Below are 20,867 nucleotides of genomic sequence, written 5' to 3' on the forward strand. Positions count from 1 at the left end.
TAGTGCACCATATGTGCCTAAGAGGGTTCATAACCCTAAGGCTTTGAGCTTTAATGATAGGGGTCATGTCCCTAAACAAACCGGCACCAAGAATACTTGTGTGCCAAAATAATTTTTAAGCCAAGAATTTTAGTACTTTTATCTTTCTTTTTCTTGGTTTTGAAAATTATGCTTTGAAATCTTTTTATATGAAAACAATTTATAATTGATAAAATCTTTTGTTTTCATGATTATTTATTTTGTTTTGATGAGAGGTTTGTACTTATATAACCCTCCGGATTTATTGGGTGTTTATTCTCAAATCAAGTTTACCGGATGCTAAAATGATTATATGGGTTGGAACAAGCTCAAGAGCTTGATATAATTATTGCCTCTCTTAAAAATTGTGTTTTGATTTGTTGCTTTTGAATTCATTATAATTCACTTATATGATGATATTTATGTGTTTGTGCTAATGGATCATCTATTCGTGCTTTATAATGTATTCTATGAGTGGTTTGATCAAGTCTTACAAAAGAATTTTTTTTGTTGATCAAACATCATTTTTGGTTTAAATGGTTGATTTATGATTTCATTTGGTTGATTTGTTTTCATTCGAAAACTCTTTTTGCATGATTCTCATGTTTTCTCTCTTTTGATTTCATAAATCTATTTTTTATACATGGTTTTTTTAAACTTTGATTTATGATTTCTTTTGGTTGATTTGTTTTCATTTGAAAACTTTTTGCATGACTCTCATGTTCCTCTTCTTGATTTCATAAATCTATTCTTTTATATGGTTTCTACATTTTTTGTGCTAATGAGACACTTCTTTCACATTGATATATTCATATGTGTTCTCATTGTCTTTAAGTATGTGAGTTGTGTTTAGCATATTTTCCATCTATGCTTGCTCACATATGTTTGCCATGATCTTCATTGCATATTTTCTATATGGCTTTTTGATAGGGGGAGCAATCCCTATATCTTTTTATGTTTGATACTCACCCGTGCTTATTGATAGGGGGAGCTTTCGCTCTCTTATTCTTTTTGTCCCCTTTTTGATGTTGTCAAAGGGGGAGAAATATTGTGAGTATATTCTTTCTTGTTTATATGCATGTGAATTATAAATTATATATTATTCATTTACTTTATGCATATACTTCTTTTTGTAAATTGTTTGTCATCATCAAAAAGGGAGAGATTATTGGCCTTCTTGTTTTGATGATGTTTAACAAACAATTTATTACTAATGTTGTTTGTCTAGTGTTTGTGCATTCGCATTTATTGTAGACAAACAACGTTGTTGGAGGATGGATGGATTGCGCCATAACGATCATATCAAATGGAGGTTGGCGGAATTGTGGAGTGAAGCATCGTACAATTCAAGTTCAAGATCCAAGTTTAGCTTCATCCGTAACGTGTACCAAGTTGAGCTCAATGAAGATCAAGATCAAGCTTGGGTAATTTAGTTTAGGATTTATATTATGTGTGTTAAGTACGTTAAGCTCAATATCTATACACACACATTTATTGGTTTCTTCGTATATATATAAATAGTTATATATATATACACAAGTTTTGGTTTATCTACATAGATATGAAACAAATATATTTTTATTAGTTTCCTTGTATATATATGTAATCACATATATATACAACACAAGTTTTGGTTTTCATGTTTATAAATATGAAATTACATGTTTCATATTTATTATTGTGATTTGGTTTATCTACATAGATATGAAACAAATATATTTTCATATACATACCCATAGGTTTCATTTTCTTTTGTATTTGTGAAAATATTGTATACTTAGTTTGTAGACTTCAATATCAGTTTATACATGTTTTACTAAGTCTATAAAAATATTTCACAAAGTTTCAAAAGTTGGTTTATGTCAAAACATCAAAATTCAAGTATCTCCTATTTTCATGTTTTGAACTATTTTGTAAAATGATGATATTTTTTATTTGGGAAGTCCTTTTTCGAAACCAGTTATTGTAGCATGTTTATTATCACGTCTACAATCATTCCCCAAAGTTTAACATTTTTTGGAATTTATTTGATATTTTTAAACAGTGTTTCAAAATCAGATGTACAGCTTTCAAAATTGTTTTTCAAAAGTATCAGTATTCGGTCGACCGCACCGGTCGACCGAACCTGAGTTCATATGTTCTCTGGGCGACAGAGAGTCTGTCGGTCGACCGGTCCGGTCGACCGAAAAACTCCATCGGTCGACCGCACCGGTCGACCGACGATGGTCCAGAATGTTTTCCTCGTGTTTTTGCTCTCATCTGTCTTTTTCAGCTTCCAACGGCTAGTTTTATTACCGTTGCTTTGGGCTGTTTTTGTCTTTTTGTTTGGGGTTTTTGGCTGAGTTTTGAGAGGGTATAAATACCCAATTGCTGATCTCTTTTCAAGTTATTAAAAAAAGAGTTTTAAACAAAGTTTTTAAATAATGGTTTAGGGTTTTACTGTTTGTTTGAAAGATTGGGTTTCTGTTTACAAAGGATGAAGTTTTCACTGCAGATTGAGGGATTCATTCTCAATCCTCTTCATCCTCTTCTTTGTGTTTATAGAGAAGTTTTCTAACTCTTTTCTCTAGCAATTTCGTTATTGATTTTCATATTCTTATTATTGCTAGTTTGCTATTTGAGTTAGATTTTATTTTACTCATTGTTATACACACCCACATTGAGCTTATTGTATTTTTCATACATAGTATAGTTGGGTGGTGAGAGATTGTAACTTTGAGTTGTGCTTAATTGAGTTCTCATCCATAGTTGAGAACAATCATTTGTTATATTGTGCTTATTGAGAGATTCACCTTGTAATACACTTGTACACCGAGTGAGGAGTGTGTGGTAAGAGTCGAGAATCGTCCCAAGAGGAGTGGCGTCGGTTGACGTGCCTAGGGAGAGGTTGTAACCGAGCACTTGAGGGAGACACGGCTAGGTCCAACACTTAGTGGGTGTAGAGTGTGATTGCAAGAGTGTGAGTTGTAGAGTTTTCGGTTAGCTAGAAAACCGAGTGTGTAGAAGAAGTTCCGGCTTCCAAACCGGATTGTGTTAGTGGATTTCTCCCCGGGAGTGGGGAGCGGAGACGTAGGACGGAAGGTCCGAACTCCGTGATCATATTACTTGTTTGAGTGTGCTTTGGCGTTCATTTATATTTATGTTCATATCTTATATCGCCATTGTCCATAGCTCATTATTTATATGATCCATTATCTTGTTTATGTTTATATCACCCTTAGTTACATATCCTTGCATATATCATATTGTATATCTCTTTGGTAGGATATATCACATTGTGTTAGTTTTATATCCTTGCATATACATTGCATATATCTCTTGTTAGGATATATCTTGTTGTTCACATTGCTTATCCTAGCTCACATATCTTGTTGTATTTCATATTGCTAGGATAACTTGTTAATTAATTTTAATTGACATTTAATCGGATTAGATTAGCATAAGACCCTAATCACCCCCCTCTAGGGTCTAACATTTTCTTTTTCGATTATTCGCACAAACTAGAAAGCATCATAAGTGGAGGCCCGACAAAAGGCCCACACTATCTTAAAGGGCAAAACATGCCCGTGGATTTGACCAGTGAGGATAAGTGGTCACTGACCCATAATGCATTATTTGGTTTGAGCTTTTTTTTTTTCCAACTTTTATATGTTTAGTTTTGTATCGATGTTTGTGTTAAGTTTTGGGAACAATGGTAAGATTCAGATTTGCTCAGAATGGGAGGAGCTTGGTACGATCTAAATTATTCGTCTGATAAAAGCCGAGGCATTGCAATTGATTTGATGAGACAAGAGATTAATCCAAAGCTAAAAAGTTAACGGTGAAAAACATATCCTTGTACGTGGATATATCTATTTCTGAATATGTTAGGATACAAATGTGATTATTAAATATATATATTTCAAAGAATATAGTTACTAACAAGCAAAGTTGACTGCGGGATGCCGTGACATTAGCGTGAAAATAAGCCAAAAAAAGGAATAACGAAAAGCTTTGCAATTGCATTATAATACTTAATCCAAGTTAACAAATTGACAAATTATAGGTCCAGTGTATTAGAGAATTCTTTAAAGTATTAATAGGATTCTAAAAAATTAATGATAACAACTAAGAATTTATATACTTATGAAGATTCATTTGAAAGTACATGGATGCTTAAAACTAATTTTATTTATCAACTTAATTCATTTGATTATATGTGATGATGTGGAAACAAATTATCGTGTGCATTTATTAGATCTAAACACATGTAATTGTGATATATCTAAATAAGAGAAAACAATTAATAACGAAATGATTAAAACTTCACTTACCTTGTTTGGGACGAGACCTCATTGGTGTTCCCTTTCCAAATGTGATCCCATATATCATAATCTTGAAATGTTCTGCCTTTGTAGCGTGGACAATATCGCATAACAATTTAGAAATAATAAGTATCAAAGAAAATGAAAATAATAAACATCAAAGCAAACTCATATCCACTGTATCAAATTTTCTTCCTTCCTTTTTAGAACTCCTCGCCTCTACCATGTGGATATAATTTAGAAAAAAATCAAACTAAATTTTGGTCATAGAGCTAATGGTAAATTACAGGGAAAATTCACAAATATATTCAATTTGGGAAGTATACATAGAAAGATTAAAAAAAACAAACCATCTCAATGCTATCCAAAGTTTCAACTCAATAAATAGTCCCCAAAAATAACTTACCAAAACATTAACCCCTCCAAATATATCAACAACCCACTCCACAAAATCTGACAATGCCCCTACAATCATTATATGAAGTTGATGTCAATCCACATTACTCATCCCCTCTCCTCTAATTTCCTCAACTGCTCCTCGACATCAATCTAAGTTTGTTAAGGATTTAAAAAAAAATTCTATTCTATCTCCGGTTATTATGGATAGAGTTTTGAACAATTATGAACTGTTTAAAATTAAAATCTATAAGGCTAGTCTAATCCTACATAGGGTTTATATGTAGCCTTATGAAGATACAAAAAATCTTATAAAGACAATATGAAGAAGAGAATAGATAAAATAGAAAATTAAGAATCTATCTCTCAGTATTGCTCCTTTTCGGTGATGAGAGGATTTCACTTGGAGGCTTTTTCTCTTGAAAATGCTTTGGAATTTTTAGAGAGATCTAGAGAGATGGATTTTTTAGGTAAATATTAGGAGATTGATTATGAAAGATCAAAAATCATTCTAGGTATTCTTCTAATTTTGATTAATTATCACGATGGTATCAGTACAGGTTTAAAATGTGAACTTTGATGTTTAATTAGATTGAGCAACCATAATTTGATCATAAATTTTGGATTGTTTAATTAGATTAAATTATTGAACAATATATTTTAATCAATTGGGTTTATCATTTAATAAGATTAAACTCAAAATTTTATTTGATAAAATTGTTTTACTATTCATGATAATTACTGTTCACTGGTGTTACTATTTATAATGGGCTATTGTTCATCAACTTAATTTGTTAAACTAAAAATATTTATTTTTTAATTGAGATCAATTGGGTTTCTTTTTCTATTCACGGGTTGAATTGTTAAGTTAATATGTTTTAATATAGATTGAATCATATTAATAATTTTATTAAACAATAATTAGGGTCTTCATGTTTTGATAAGATATTAAAATTAGGTTTTTTTGATGATCCGTGATAGGTTTAACTTCAAGGATTTTTTTCAAAAAAAGAAAAAAAGGTTTTTTCCCTCACCGCTGGTCGAAAAAGGGTGGCCACAAACCCGCCGGAGAACTCGTCGCCGCTAAGGGTGGCGGTGGCTATGCCCACAAAAAGCCCCAACCCAAACCCTAGATCTCTGTTGAAGGAGAATAAGTCGTATGAGTTTTGAATCCAAATCCTATAAGAAATAGATAAGAGCTAATGGGTATTCACCTGCTTTCATATAAACACAAAACCCATTTCTAATTTGAATAGTTCAATCGAGTTTGGACCTGAACCCATTTTATGACCTAAACCTAACCCAAGTACAAATTTGAATTGAACCTAATTTTGTAAAACAGGTCTAACTTGCAAACAGAATCTGAACCCGAACCTTGTCAGATTTGAATTTTATTATAAAATTAATCTAAGACCCTTGATTGACCTAGAAACTGTTAAGAAGTCCATTAGGTCTTCAAATATGCTATTACATTAGTTATAGCTACTTGATTAACCCAGAAGCTATTCTGAAGTTCACCAGTTTGTTAAATTTATAGTTAAATTAGTATTTTCCCCTGATTGTTTTTAAAATTGTTTTAAGATACATCTAAATATATAGACTAATTTTTGATTAGTCCCTAACAGTTGCAGAAATTATTCTCAAGTCCATATACATGTATAATTTAGTTTTATTATTGAAAAGATTATCTCTTATTAAACTATTAGAAATAATACTTTTAAATAATTTTCTTAAATTATATGAGCTAAGGTTGTGTTGATTTTAAATTATTTAAATTCAATAATTCATGTGATTACAGTATTACATGGAAAATCACTGTTAGGCCCAAAACTATTTTGAAATTTTTATTAACTATAAACAGTTTAGAATTTGTTAGAAATTGATTGTTATTGATTTTTCTAATGTTCTCTCAATTATGACAAATAACAAAAGTTATATAGAAGTGTAGATAGACTATTATTTTAAAAAATAAGAATATAAAGGTCTTTCACTATAGGGATGTAATTTAGATAATGATTTTAACTTATCTAAAGCCAAACATGATAGAGTTTGTTAAAATTTATTATCTAGTTATATTTCAAATTAGAATGCTAAATATTTATGTATAATGAGATCTTTTGACTACAATAGGAGGTGCAACTTATTTTACATAAAATGATTGAATCGGTAGATGCACACTTCATTAATATCTTGGGCGCTCGCTACAATAGTGGAGTTAACTTTTACATTAAAGAGCAAAATTAAAGGAAAGTTATTAATTTGTAATTATTGAATAAATGATTCTACCTTTTATGTTTACATTCTATCTTGAATAGGCTTGGATTTCATGTTCACATTTAAATAAATAAGAGAAATATTAAATGTGAATCATTACTTAATAATCCGTAGTAACGATTGTGCAAAAATAAAATTGTAATTTGAGATATTTGTGTTATTACTTTTTGCTAATACATGATGATTAAAGTTTATTATTTTGATATGTTATTGGAGGATTATAAATTAAATAGCCCGAACTATTAGATTGGAAAAGAAATTTGTTTAATATTCTTATAGTTGAAAATAACCTAAGATTGTCAAATGTGACATGCTCGCTAAATCAGATACAACCAGTGATAAGATCATCAGTCATGACTCTATTCAAAGATAGTAATGATAAAATTAAGGGAGTATTCATAAGATGAGCACACATATATTCTCTCATGAGATGTTTTGATACATGTTGATAAATTAAATTTGTTAGAAGTTGAGATCAAAATCAAATGTTAATGTGATTTTTACTTCCTAATCTCCATCCATTGTTCAGTTTAAAGTGAATATTTTAAAATTCAAGATCATTATCAATTTATGAGAACTAAACAATTTGTTGAAAAAGAGAAAAGATTATTATGAAGTAGAGAATACCATAGTGATGTATATCAAGCTAGATTGTCCAGTATTAAGAAAAGAACGTTTTCTTAAGAGATAAATCTAAAAAGAAAAATAAGTTTTTGAACATAAGTTGAGAGTTTAAATAATAAAAGTTATTATAAAAAGAAATTGCAAAGGTCGCATTACATCCATTAAGAAGGAAATATCTTTTGATAATAGATCATCCCATTAGTTAATAGAGACAAATGATGTAAGTGATTCCTTACATATGATCTATTGTTTCTATTTTATCTTCACATTCTTACAAACTTTCGTAAGAGTACAACAAATACATAAGCTTGAAGATAGAAAGATTAACTTTGACAATAGAAATAAAAATCCTATTTTTAGCATTGTAAATAAGAAATTTATTTCTAAAATTAAGTAAATAGCATGAAATGAAATTAAAGATTATCTTAATGTTTCTTAAAGTTAGAAAACAATTGATTTCTATTTTCTAAAGTTTATAGTAGTGATTAACTTCTATAATTAAAAGTTTTGAAATTGGTTTTTTGACAATTATGAAATGAAAACCATTTATATTTCATAATTATCACCCATAATTTATATATAATATTATTAGAGTTGATAAATCTCTTAAATATAGATTGGATCAAGGTAATCTAACTTATCTTTGACACACAATGTTAGGTTATTTTAATGTTGATAAGATCAATAAGTTTATAATAAATAGTCCTTTGAATTTTCTAAAATTAGAATATTTCTCAACTTGTGAATATTGTCTAAGAGGCAAGCTGACCAAACAACTATCTTTCAGGAAAAGTGCTAGAAATCTAAGTACTCTTGACTTCATACATTCAGATGTATATGATGCTTTAAATATTAAAGCAGGAGTTAGATATTTATAATTTATAGCATTCATAGATGATGCATTTATATATTAATATATTTATACGTTTGCATCATAAATTAGAATGTTTTCAAATAGTTCAAAGAATATAGGCCAAAGTTAAAAAAGAAAGTTGATAAAGTATCAAAGTCATCCGATATGATCGAGGTGGTAAGTTCCTATTTAAAGGAGTTTAAGAGATTTATAAATGAAAGGGAATTATTAGTACTTGACATCTCCTAAAATTCACCACACTTAACAATATGTTTGAAAGATGGAACTAAACCTTGTTTAATATGGTTAGATTTATCCTTAAGCATTTACTTCTTCTTACTTTCTTATGGTTTGTGCATTAAAATCTGCTAAATTATTAATTTTGTACAATTCCTACCAAATCTTTTCTCCCACTCCATATTAGATGTTAATGTGAAGAAAATTAAGTGTGCTACACTAAGATATTTGGGGTTGTCACATTCTTATTAGAAAACAAAATATTGGCAACATGGAATCTAGAATAAATAACAGCCTATTGGTAATTACCTTAAAGAAAATACTAGGCATTATATTGACAATCCTTGTGTAATTTTCAGATAATAATTGATATTAGAAATGTGTTCTTTTAATGGGAGAAACTTTAAATAAGTTGGAGATTCTGTAAATTTGGTGGGAGCTTCATGTAATAAAATAAATGAAGATTTACTTACTAAAGTTATTGTCGAATACATTGAATACAATTAGGAGATCAAATAAGATTTTTATCTACCTATATTGTATATTAACCTTGTTAAAATATATTTCATGAAAGTAACAAGGAGAATAAAAATCCTATTATTTATACAAAGGTCATGTTGGACATGATTTTTTATAAGTGAGTTAATGCCATATTTGATAACAAACAATTATTAATTTTAAAGAAAAATTTTCTCCACTTGTAATACTAAAGTTTATAAGGATCCCTTTAGCTTTTTAGCATATTATGAATATAAGATATTAATAAATAGATTTCAAAATAATCTTATTGAATGGATATCTTAAAGAAGATATTAGAGATTGGAGAATCAAATATGCAAAATTTAAGAAGATAAGATTGATTAAATATTGAATCAATCAAGTTATGAACTTAAACAAGATTCAAATGGTTAAAACATTCCATTTTGATCAAATCCTTATCTTGTGTGTATAAAAATAATAAAATAATTCCGTTATATTCCTAGCGTTATATGTTGATGACATATACTATCATTGAGAATGATATTCTAATTCATGAGTTAAAGTATGACTTTTTGATATTTTATATCTTGGATCTCACACTCTATATAGATAAAAAAAAAGAGATGATATGATCATCACAATCTAGTTATATGGATAAGATCCGTAGAATGTTCAACTTGTAAAGTTTCAAGAAAAGATCGGTTCCTGTGAGACATGGAATCTCTCTCTAAGGAAATGTGTTCTAGAGGTGATTTAGCATTTTAAAACCAATTGATCTTGTGAGTAGATTCCGGTCCAATCCTAATGAGGAATATTAGACTACAATGAAAGTCATATTTATATGTTTGCATAAGACAAAAATTAATGTTTAGTTTATGATGCAAAATAACATAAGACGAAAGGATATATATATTGAGAATTATAATCCGATCCTAATAATACAACGTCTTTTTGGGTTATATTTATATCATTAAAACAACAGCAGAATATGTAGTCATGTGAAACTACTAAAGAAGAAATATGGATAAATGATTTTCTCCATAAGCTTAATATTATACCTTATAATGTATTTCTTTCTCACTATTATTCGATAGTAGTAGAGCTATTGCGAAAAGCTTAGAAAGAAATATTATCTTGTTCAGTTTTAATAAAAAAAACATGTGGTGTTCTAAATGTTGGCCTTTTTATTTTGATGATGTTTTAACAAACAATTTACAATTAATATTATTTGTCTAGTATTTGTGTTTTCTTATTTATTCTAGATAAACAATGTATTGAAGGTTGGATGGAATTGAGCTTTTACGATCATATCCAATGGAGGTTGGCGGAATAGTGGAGTGAAACCATTTGTAATTCTAGTCAATTCAAGATCAAGCTTCATCCGCAACGAAGTCAAGCTATATTGAAGACCTTCAAGCTTGGGTAATTTAGTTTTAGGTTTATACTTGTGTGTAGATACTTCAAGCTCAATCACATACACACATACACATTTTTGTTTATATATATATATATATATATATATATATATATGTGTGTGTGTGTGTGTGTGTGTGTGTGTGTGTGTGTGTGTGTGTGTGTGTGTGTGTGTGTGTGTGTGTTTTGGTTTTATAGTTCTCAAGCGTATATATAAAACAAATATACTTAATTATATATGTACATACATGTTTCATATTTATCATTTTTAGTTTTGTGTTTAGCTATGCAAATATGAAACAAATAAATAAAATTGGAAATTACATAATTGTTTCATGTTTATATGTGCTTAATATGATATCAAGTTTATTTAGTTCAATGGAATCATGTTTATTGTTTTGAATGTTTGCAAAACATGCATTTTTGTGAATATATTATGTTTTTAGTTTATAGACTTAAGAACAATAGTTTATACCTTTTATCAAGTCTATAAATTCATACAAGAGTTTTCAAAACTTTGGTTTATGTCAAAACATCAAATTTCAAAAATATCACATTTTCATGTTTTGGATATTTTTGCAAAATGAAGAGATTTCTTAATTGGGAGATGCAATTTGAAAAATTCTTTTCGTAACATGTTCAATAGCATGTTTACAAGCATTCCCTAAAATTTTATATTTTTTCAAATTTATTTGCTATTTTTAAAAGAGGTATAAAAATCAGATTTACTGTTTTAAACAGGCTGATATTGTGTTATCAGTCGACTGATGCAAGTGTTCAGTCGACTGATGAAATCGTCTAGAATTATCAAAAATTTCTGTTTTTGCGACTAATGAACTATCAGTCGACTAATGAGTTTTCCAGTCGACTGATGAGGTCTTTAGTCGACCGATGAGCTGTGAACTGCCTGTAACGGTCAGCTCATTAGTCGACTGATATTGTTCATCAATCGACGACGGCCTCTAATGGCTATATTTTTAGTTTCCGTTATTTTGTTTTTTTGCTTGGTTTTTCTTGGTTTTTGGGGTTTGTATTGTGATCCTATATATACCCCTTGCCCTCTAACTTCTGAACTAACCAAGAGAATGTTTTGAACAAGTTTGAGAGAGTTTTACAAGGGTTAAAAAGTTTGTTTAAGTTTGTTTGAGTTTCAAGTTTGTGAAGAAATTTTCACAAGAGCTAGAAGAGACCATCCTTTGGTGTTTGAGCTTTAACTCATCTCTCTCTCTCTCTCTCTCTCTCTCACTCTCTCTCTCACTCTCTCTCTCTCTCTCTCTTATCATCTTTAGAGAAGTGTTTCTAAACTTTATCTAGCTTTACATTTACATATTTATTTATTTATCATTTTGTTAAGCTAGAGTTTATATTGAGTTTAGTTGATTTTATTAAATCTCTTTGTTCACACACAACCATTGAGCTTATTATATTTGCATACATTATATAACTCGGGTTGTGAGGAGTGTGACTTAGAGTGTGAGCTTTCATTATGTTCTCATCCTTGTTTAGAGAACAATCATTTATTGTTGAGCGATAATTTATAAGGTTCACATTGTATTGCACAAGTACACCAAGAGGAGTGTAGAGGTGAGAGACGTGATCGGTTCCAAGAGGAGTGTCGTCGGTACTAAAGCCTAGTGAGAGGTAGTAATTCTGAGTACTTGAGGGAGACACGTGGGAGGCCAAAACTTGAGGTGGTATTTGTGTAGTTACAAGTGTGAGTTGTAAACATTTGTTGGTGAGCGTAGAAAACCGATTGTAAGGTATAAACGTTTTCGGGTGAGCATTGAAAACCCAGTGTGATAGTAGATTTCTCCCCGAGAGTGGGGAGCGGAGACGTAGGACGGAAGGTCTGAACTCCGTGATCATTTCTTGTGCGTTTGAGTTTGTCTTGTGCACTTATATTTTGTTTATCTCTATCGTCATTCTCTCATTGTCTAATTTATCCACTATATTGTTTTATTTTGTTTATCTCTATCGTCATTCTCTCATTGTCTAATTTATCCACTATATTGTTTGTATTTGTTTATAGTTTACTTACCCATCGTCATTCTCTCATTGTCTAATTTATCCACTATATTGTTTGTATTTGTTTATAGTTTACTTACCCTTATTTGTATATCCTTATATATATATCTTGTTGCATATCTAATTTGCTAGGATATTTGTTAATAAGTTTTTAATTGGCATTAATATCAGATTAGATTAGCATAAACCCTATTCACCCTCCCCCCCTCTAGGGTTCTTTCCTAGTGGCATTAGGGTGCTAACACTAAAGAGATGGCTAAGAAGATAACATATAGGATCCATTTACAAAAACCAATGTCACAAATTTTTTTTGGGCAGATAGTAGTTAGGATTATATCTTACTCGATGTTAGGGCAAGTGAGAGATTACTGGAATAATAATAATATACCATTGAACATCCAATATATTTTATGTAATATTCTAGAATATTAATAAATATTTTATTATTGCACATATAATTTGGGTATCATTTATATAATTGTTATATATCTTTAGAAATTATTTTGCTAGATTATGCACTGTGTCGGTCACTTGCTTGGAGATGTGATCCAACTTAGAGATTTTTTAAATCTGTGTTTAACTTATAACTGATAAATGATAATTTTGTTATAATATGTTATTATGCATGATACCGACATATGAGATGTGGTGGTGAGTCTCAATCACCGTGAATGCGGATTCCCTAGGTATATGTCATAAGCACACATTGGTATGTATGTAGCACTAGACCGTATTTGAATTCTGTAGGACACTTCACCTAGGAGATGGAGAATTTAGATCGTTACATGATTCCTTTGACTTGATGATATTGTCATTTCTGATTTGATAATTTAATATGCTTTGATGTGATGGTTAAACTTGTTTAGCAAGTGCTACACAACCAAAAATGTTGGGTTACTAGATTTCATTTAGGAAAATGATGGATATCTAGATAAGCTCCAATATGCTCATTATGATGAGTTAATTTATTATGCATTCCCATGAAGTAAGTAAATTCCCACCAATGTGTGGTTTTAGAAAATATTTTCCAAAATTTGTTTTCTTATAAAAATAAAATAATCAAATATTTCAAAATGATTTTTATTTGTGTTCATAAGAATTACGATTAAGGCAAGAGCAGATAGGTGAATTGTCCTACTCAAAAGAATTACCTCAAATAAATGATACCAAGGGAGACTGAATGTAAAATATTATTTATAAATAATTAATCCATATTATGAAAGAGCTGTTGGCCTTCTTGTTTTGATGATGTTTAACAAATAATTTACTTCTAATGTTGTTTGTCTAGTGTTTGTGTTTTCGTATTTTTTCTAGGCAAACAACGTGTTGGAGGATGGATGGAATAGAGCTTCAACGATCATATCCAATGGAGGTTGGCGGAATGTCGGTGAAGCTTATGCAATTCTAGTTCAAGATCCAAGTTCAGCTTCATCCGCATGTGTACCAAGTCGAGCTTATTGAAGATCAAGATCTAGCTTGGGTAACTTAGTATAGGTTTTATATTATGTGTGTTAAGTACGTTAAGTTAAGCTCAATATCTATACACACATTTATTGGTTTTTATATATATATAGTTATATATATATATATATACATAAGTTTTGGTTTCTATGCATATATATAGTTATATACATTTACATACATGCATGGTTTTGGGTTTTTATGTTTATAATATGAAATCACATATTTCATATTTACTATTGTGTTTTTGAAAACATTGCATAAAATATGCAATTTTGTGAAAATTCTGTATTCTTAGTTTTTGGACTTAACAATAATCATATACATATTTTATTAAGTCTATATAATCATTGTGCAAAGTTTCAAAACATGGTTTAGCCTAAATGTCAAAATCCACATGTTTACATTTTCGTGTTTTGGACTATTTTTGCAAAATGATGACTTTTTACAAATGAGAAATGCAATTTGGAAAATTCTTTTTGTAACATGTTCATTTACATGTTTATATACATTTCCCAAAGTTTCATTATTTTTGTACTTCATTTGTTATTTTTAACATATTTTCAAAAGTCTCAAAATCAGCTTTAAAACCTATTTTTCCTGAGTATCTGTTCGCGGTCGACCGCCACGGTCGATCGCCAAGAGTTCAGAACTCAGTATAGTTTTTATTGGCTTTTTTTTTTTTTTTTTTTTTTTTTTTTTTTTTTTTTTTTTTTTTTTCAGAACAGTTCTTCGCCTTTTTATTCTTCGCGGTCGACCGCCGATATGACCGTTGGAACCCAACGGCTATTTTTCTGAGCTGTTTGCTTTGGGCTTTTTTGTCATTTGCTTGGGGTTTATGCTGAAGTTTTAAGTGAGTATAAATACCCCATTATCTTCAGCTCTCCATACATTGCAGAGATTGTTTTTTAAATAGTTTAACAAGGGTTTAAACTTGTTTAGTGTTTGTTTAAGTTTGTTTTAAGAAGCTGTTAAGCATTTGAGTGTTTCGGTTTTGTGAATCAATTCCACAAGAGCTTGAGGAGATTATCTATTGAAGTTTGAGCTTCCAACTATCCTCCCTCCATCTCTTGTTATCAATTGAGAAGTTTTCTAAACTCAAACTCTAGCTTTACATTTATATACTTGTTTGATTATCGTTGTTCTTAAGCTAGATTTTATATTTGAGTTTAGTTGATTTGATTTTATTTACTCATTGTTACACACACCCACTTTGAGCTTATTGTACTTGCATACATAGTATAATAGGGTTATGAGAGATTGTAACATTGAGTTGTGCTTAATTGAGTTCTCATCTATTGTAGAGAACAAATTTATATTTGTTACATTGTGAATGGTGTAAGGTTTTCGGTGAGCTAGAAAACCGAGTGTGTTGTGAAGTTTTCGATGAACTAGAAAACCGAGTGTGAGGAGTGAACGTTGATCGGTGAGCGTTGAAAACCGACACTGTGAGGTGTAAACGTTATTCGGGTGAGCGTAGAAAACCCGGTTGTGATAGTGGATTTCTCCCCGGGAGTGGGGAGCGGAGATGTAGGACGGAAGGTCCAAACTCCGTGATCATATCGTGTGTTTGAGTTTGCTTTGGTGCACTTAATCTTATGTTTATATTTCTTGTCGCCATTGTCCATAGCTCATTATTTATATCATCCACTATCTAGTTCATATTGTTTACCCTTATGTTAGTTTATATCCTTGCACATACATTGCCTATATCTCTTTGTCAGGATATATCTTGTTGTTCATATTGCTTATTCTAGCTCATATATCTTGTGGTATTTTATACTTGCTAGGATAACTCATTAATTAATTTTAATTGGTATTTAAATCAGATTAGATTAGCATAAGACCCTAATCACCACCCCCCCCTCTAGGGTCTAACAAGAGCTTTTATGAACAGTTGGTCAGATAAGGGTTTGACTGCATTAGAAGATGTTCACATGTAATAGAAATTCTATTATGTCTGTCACTGGTACAAAATGAGGCATCCTAGATGAAAAATTCCGTCTAGGAAAATCATATTTCCGTTTAAGAAGACTATCCCAGACGAAATTCTGTCTAGGATGTTCGTCTAGTAAGTTTTCGTCTAGGATGTAGTATTCTAGACAGAATTCCATCTAGAAAAACATCCTAGACGGATAACCCTAGATGAAAAATTTTTTTGTCTGGGAAGTTTCCAAGTTAAAATTTCTGTCTGGGATGATTTAGCATCCTAGACGAAAATTCCGTCTAGAATGCTTCCTAGACGAAAATCCTAGATTGAAAATAATTCCGTTTGGGAAGTTTCCAAGAAGAAAATTTCATCTAGGATGCTTCCTAGACAGAAATCCGTCTAGGATAGGTGTCTAGGATAAGAAGTATCCTAGACAAAATTCTCATCTAGGAATCATCCTAGACGGACGCTACAGTGTTTTTTAAAGGAATCTACTTTGTGCATTGAAGAATTAAGCAAAAAAAAAAAAGGATCAATTTTGCAAGTAATATAATTGAGTTTTTAACTAATCTAATAATCTCTATTAACAAAATGTATCCATCATTATACAACACATCGAAAACATTAAGTTACAAAATGAGCAACAACAAAAAATATGGTTCTCTCTAGCCATTAAAAAGTAGGTACTCTAAGAATTAGCTTTTACAAAGAGACTGATAGTTACTACATTGATGATTCAATATTGTTCCATGGAAACCATTCCGTTCCGACTCGTGAACCCCAACGATGGTAGGTCTGGCTGGCGATGCGACCGCATGTCTTTCAGCTGATCGGGATGCTTTCTTATATTATTAAACACAATAGCAGCTCCTAAAATCTGTAACATAAAGAAGTTTGTAATGTTAGCATTTCAGAGAAGTACGTAGGATGAAATAAACATCGACAAGCTTGCTGATTCTTTCTTTCTCTCCTTTCCTGTAGTAGCAATATCACACAACTGTTTAATATATTATGATAAATGATACAATGCTTCATAGGATAAGACCTTTTAGCAACATTGACACATGTTCTGAACTTCAATGCTTTAAAAGTGGTGATTGTACTGCTTATGTTTGTTTCGGTAATGTGCCTATTAAGACAATTATTATAAAGTGTGAAGTGTTTGAGAAATCAGAGCATGAGTATGCTCTCTCCCCTCGAAAAAATATAGTATTAGATAGACAACACTTAACATGTTCCTTTTAAAATGCAAACAAAAGCAACTACAGATTATACAATGCACATAAAGATCCACACTCAAAACAAGTGTTAAAATACGAATTGGCGATGTTTATCATGTTAATATGTCCTATAGCTATCCTTGATCCTACAATTCACAAAGTCAGCTACAGAATTTGATAGATATGAAGTTTCACTTTAAAGTATGATCAAGAAAGTAAGAGAGGAAAAAAAAAATCAAATATATACTTGATTGCTCCATCCAAAGAAGAATCCACATGGAACTTTAGTTCCTTTAAAAAAAATCAAATATATACTTGATTGCTCCATCCAAAGAAGAATCCACATGGAACTTTAGTTCCTTTAAGAGATGATAAAATTAACATATCTTCAAAGAGAATCCACATGGAACTTTAGTTCCTTTAAGAGATGATAAAATTAACATATCTTCAAAGTAAATGATAACAGTTAAACACTGCTAGATACCTGACTTCAACATACCACAATATAAAACAAAGTTTTTCATTTAACCAAATCTATTTAAGATCATCCAAGTAGAGCATACCCATTTAAGGCTTCAGGGAAAATAATTATACATATAAAAAATGCGAATATCAGTGGATTTATAAGAGTTGTCTTGTTTATCACATAGGTAGGTTATAAATAGCATCATTCTTATATGTGTACTATGCCTAATTCTAAAGCTCTAGTATTAATGCAGTGAACTTGCTTTCCATTTATCATGATGAAGCTACTAACCAAAGTTAATAAAACAATAAAATAAACTCCAAACCAAACAGAACACAATTCCTCAAGACATCAATACTGTATTAAAATTAAATAGAAAAAGACGAATGTAACTCCCACTAAATAACACTGCTAGGATAAACATCAAACAACAAGTGATTATTTAGCTAACTGTTTCTTGCTGCATATAGATAGATTAGCATCCAACACCTCTGTTTCAGCTACGGGCTCGATCCCTCACCCTTCCCTTTCATCTCCTTCTCCTCACCCTCGACCGCATCCGAAACCAGCGCAATCAGCCGGTGCTCAATGACCTCGTCCACAATCCCAAACTCTTTGGTCTCATTGGGCGACATAAACATGTCCCTCTTCATGAACCTCTCGATCCTCTCTAGGCTCTGCCCTGTGTGCTTCGCGTAGATGGCGTTCAGCCTCTCCCTCACCTTGAGTATCTCCTTGGCATGGATGGCGATGTTGGTTGCCTGCTCAATGGCGCCCCCAGACGGCTGGTAGATCATGACCCTGGCATTGGGGAGGGAGCGACGCTTGACCGGGGCGCCAGCGGCGAGGAGGAGGGAGCCTATGGAGGTGGCCTGGCTGACGTAGAGGGTAGAGACGGGGGAGCGGATGTACTACATGGTGTCGTAGATGGCGAGGCCGGCGGTGACGACGCCACCGGGCGGGTTGATGTAGAGGAAGAGGGGCTTAGAGGGGTTCTCCGACTCGAGGAAGAGGAGCTGGGCCACGACGACGAAAATTTCCATCTAGGATACATGCTAGACGAAAATTTTCGTCTAAGATACATCCTAGACGGAAATTTCCATCTAGGATAGCTGACCCATTTAAAAAAAGTTAAAAATAAAAGAACCGTCTACTTTGCTATTGTAGACAGAAAATTCCATCTATGATGTTTTATCCTAGATGGAATATTCTAGACATAGCAAACTAGATGGAAAAATCTCCGTCTAGAATATTCCGTCTAGGATACGTGATTTTCTACTAGTGAGTGTTTTTGAACAATTCTAATCTATCTAATTGTTATGGATAGAGTTTTGAACAATTATAAATTGTTTGGAATTGAAATCTATAAGGCTAGTTTAATCCTATATATAGGGTTCATGTGTAGTGTTATGAAGATATAGAAAATCTTATAAAGATAAGAAGAAGAATAGAATAGAAAAAATAGAAGATTGAGAACATGTGAATTTCAGTTGGAGGCTTTTTCTCTGGAGAAAGCTTTAGAATTTTCAGGGAGATCTTGGAAGATGGATTTTTTAGGTAAATCTTGGGAGATGGACTATGAAAGATTGGAAATCATTCTAGGTATTCTTCTAATTTTGATCAATTTCGATTAATTATCACGATATGCATATTTCGCCTTGTTGTATGTTGTGTTTTCAACATCAAAAGCCATCTATGTAAGAAGGATGTGGTGCCTTTTTGAATTATCTAGTGAAGAAGGATTTGGATCCGTTTTGACTTTATCTAGTGAACGGTCTGCCAACTAGCTCATACTTGACTAGCCAAGCAGATGTACACCGCTACATCATCTTGATCTCTCCAACATTTATTAAACGAGCTGGATGAAGCCCTCGAAACAAGGGGTTGGGCAAAATTCCTTACTAGTGGGATCATAGACATTCATTCCAAATCCAACAGCTTATGATACTCCTTTGAATTGCACATGCTTCTAATTTGTAATTTAGAGACAAATCAAAGACACTCACTAAAAAAAATAATATTTTGATAAAAAAGTAGTGGTCTATCCATTACTACTTTTCATAGTAGAGAAGGTCCAAATCCAAAAACAAAAGTCAAAAGTCAATAGGTAGGAGGAATGCTAATCGGTTTGAACCGATCACATTGACCAAATCGACTGAATTTTGAATTGTTTGATTTGATTTTAGAATATATTTTGGTTAGTTTGGTTTGAGAAAATTTCAACCTAAAGTAACCGAGCTGATCGTTCTCTTCTAAACATACTCTTTCTTTCTTTCTCTCTTTTAAATAATCTACAAATTTCCTTCACTTTTTCTTACTTGTCTATTATATATATACTTTAATCAGGGCTAAGTAGCACTTAAATATCTTATAGTTTCACTTACTTTGCACTTATATACATTCACTTATTTTTAATGACATTTATATACCCCAAATAGTTTAAAGTTGGTAGGTTAATACTTTCTCTTATGGAAATGTGAAATTTTTTATCTAAATATTTCAATATGACAGACACAAGCTAATTCATTTTTAGTGTGAGATGAGAATATTTGGATGAAAATTTTCATATTTGCATAATAGAGGGTTCTAATGTGGCAATTTAAAATAACTTTAGCATATATAAATATCACAAACAAAAAACAGTGAGGATATATAAGTGCAAAGTGAGTGAAACTATGAGGTCTTTAAGTGTTATTCAGCCTCTAACCATTTTCATTCTTCTTTTATCTATTCCACAATTCACATTTTTTTTCATTGATTTCTTATTGTTGTTGGATTTAATCTAATAAATCTATTTGTGGGCACATATGATTAATCAATGTGTATTGCTATCTTTCAGGATAACCCACTAAAGTGATCAATTAAGTTGGGTTAATTTGGTATTTAAATAAGTCATGGGGTTATATGTGCAGATACCAGGTTGTAATTGTAATTTATTGAGGGGCTAAATTACAAAAGTACAACATCTATAAATAAGGGGTTATGGTCCCTAACCTAGGGTTGCATTCTCTAATTCTCTTCACCCCCATCTAAGAGAGAAATTCGGATTTTAGAGGAACCCTAAGGTTAGAAGATCCAAAACCCAAAATCAAGACCAAGCAATGGATTCAGGTATAAGCTTCCGCTCTTTTAGATCCTTGTTAATCTCTTTGAATTAATCATGGCT

The 20,867-nt window shown here is 31.3% G+C and overlaps 1 protein-coding gene across 1 annotated transcript; it reads right to left on the reverse strand.

Moving 5' to 3' along the window:
* LOC109831058 (ATP-dependent Clp protease proteolytic subunit 2, mitochondrial-like) lies at positions 18,202-18,744 on the reverse strand. Its single transcript, XM_020398395.1, is given in 1 exon segment — positions 18,202-18,744. A coding segment is annotated over 1 exon segment (543 nt).

The sequence above is a fragment of the Asparagus officinalis genome, chromosome 2, assembly GCF_001876935.1.
Source record: "Asparagus officinalis chromosome 2, Aspof.V1, whole genome shotgun sequence".
Classification (NCBI taxonomy): Eukaryota; Viridiplantae; Streptophyta; class Magnoliopsida; order Asparagales; family Asparagaceae; genus Asparagus; species Asparagus officinalis.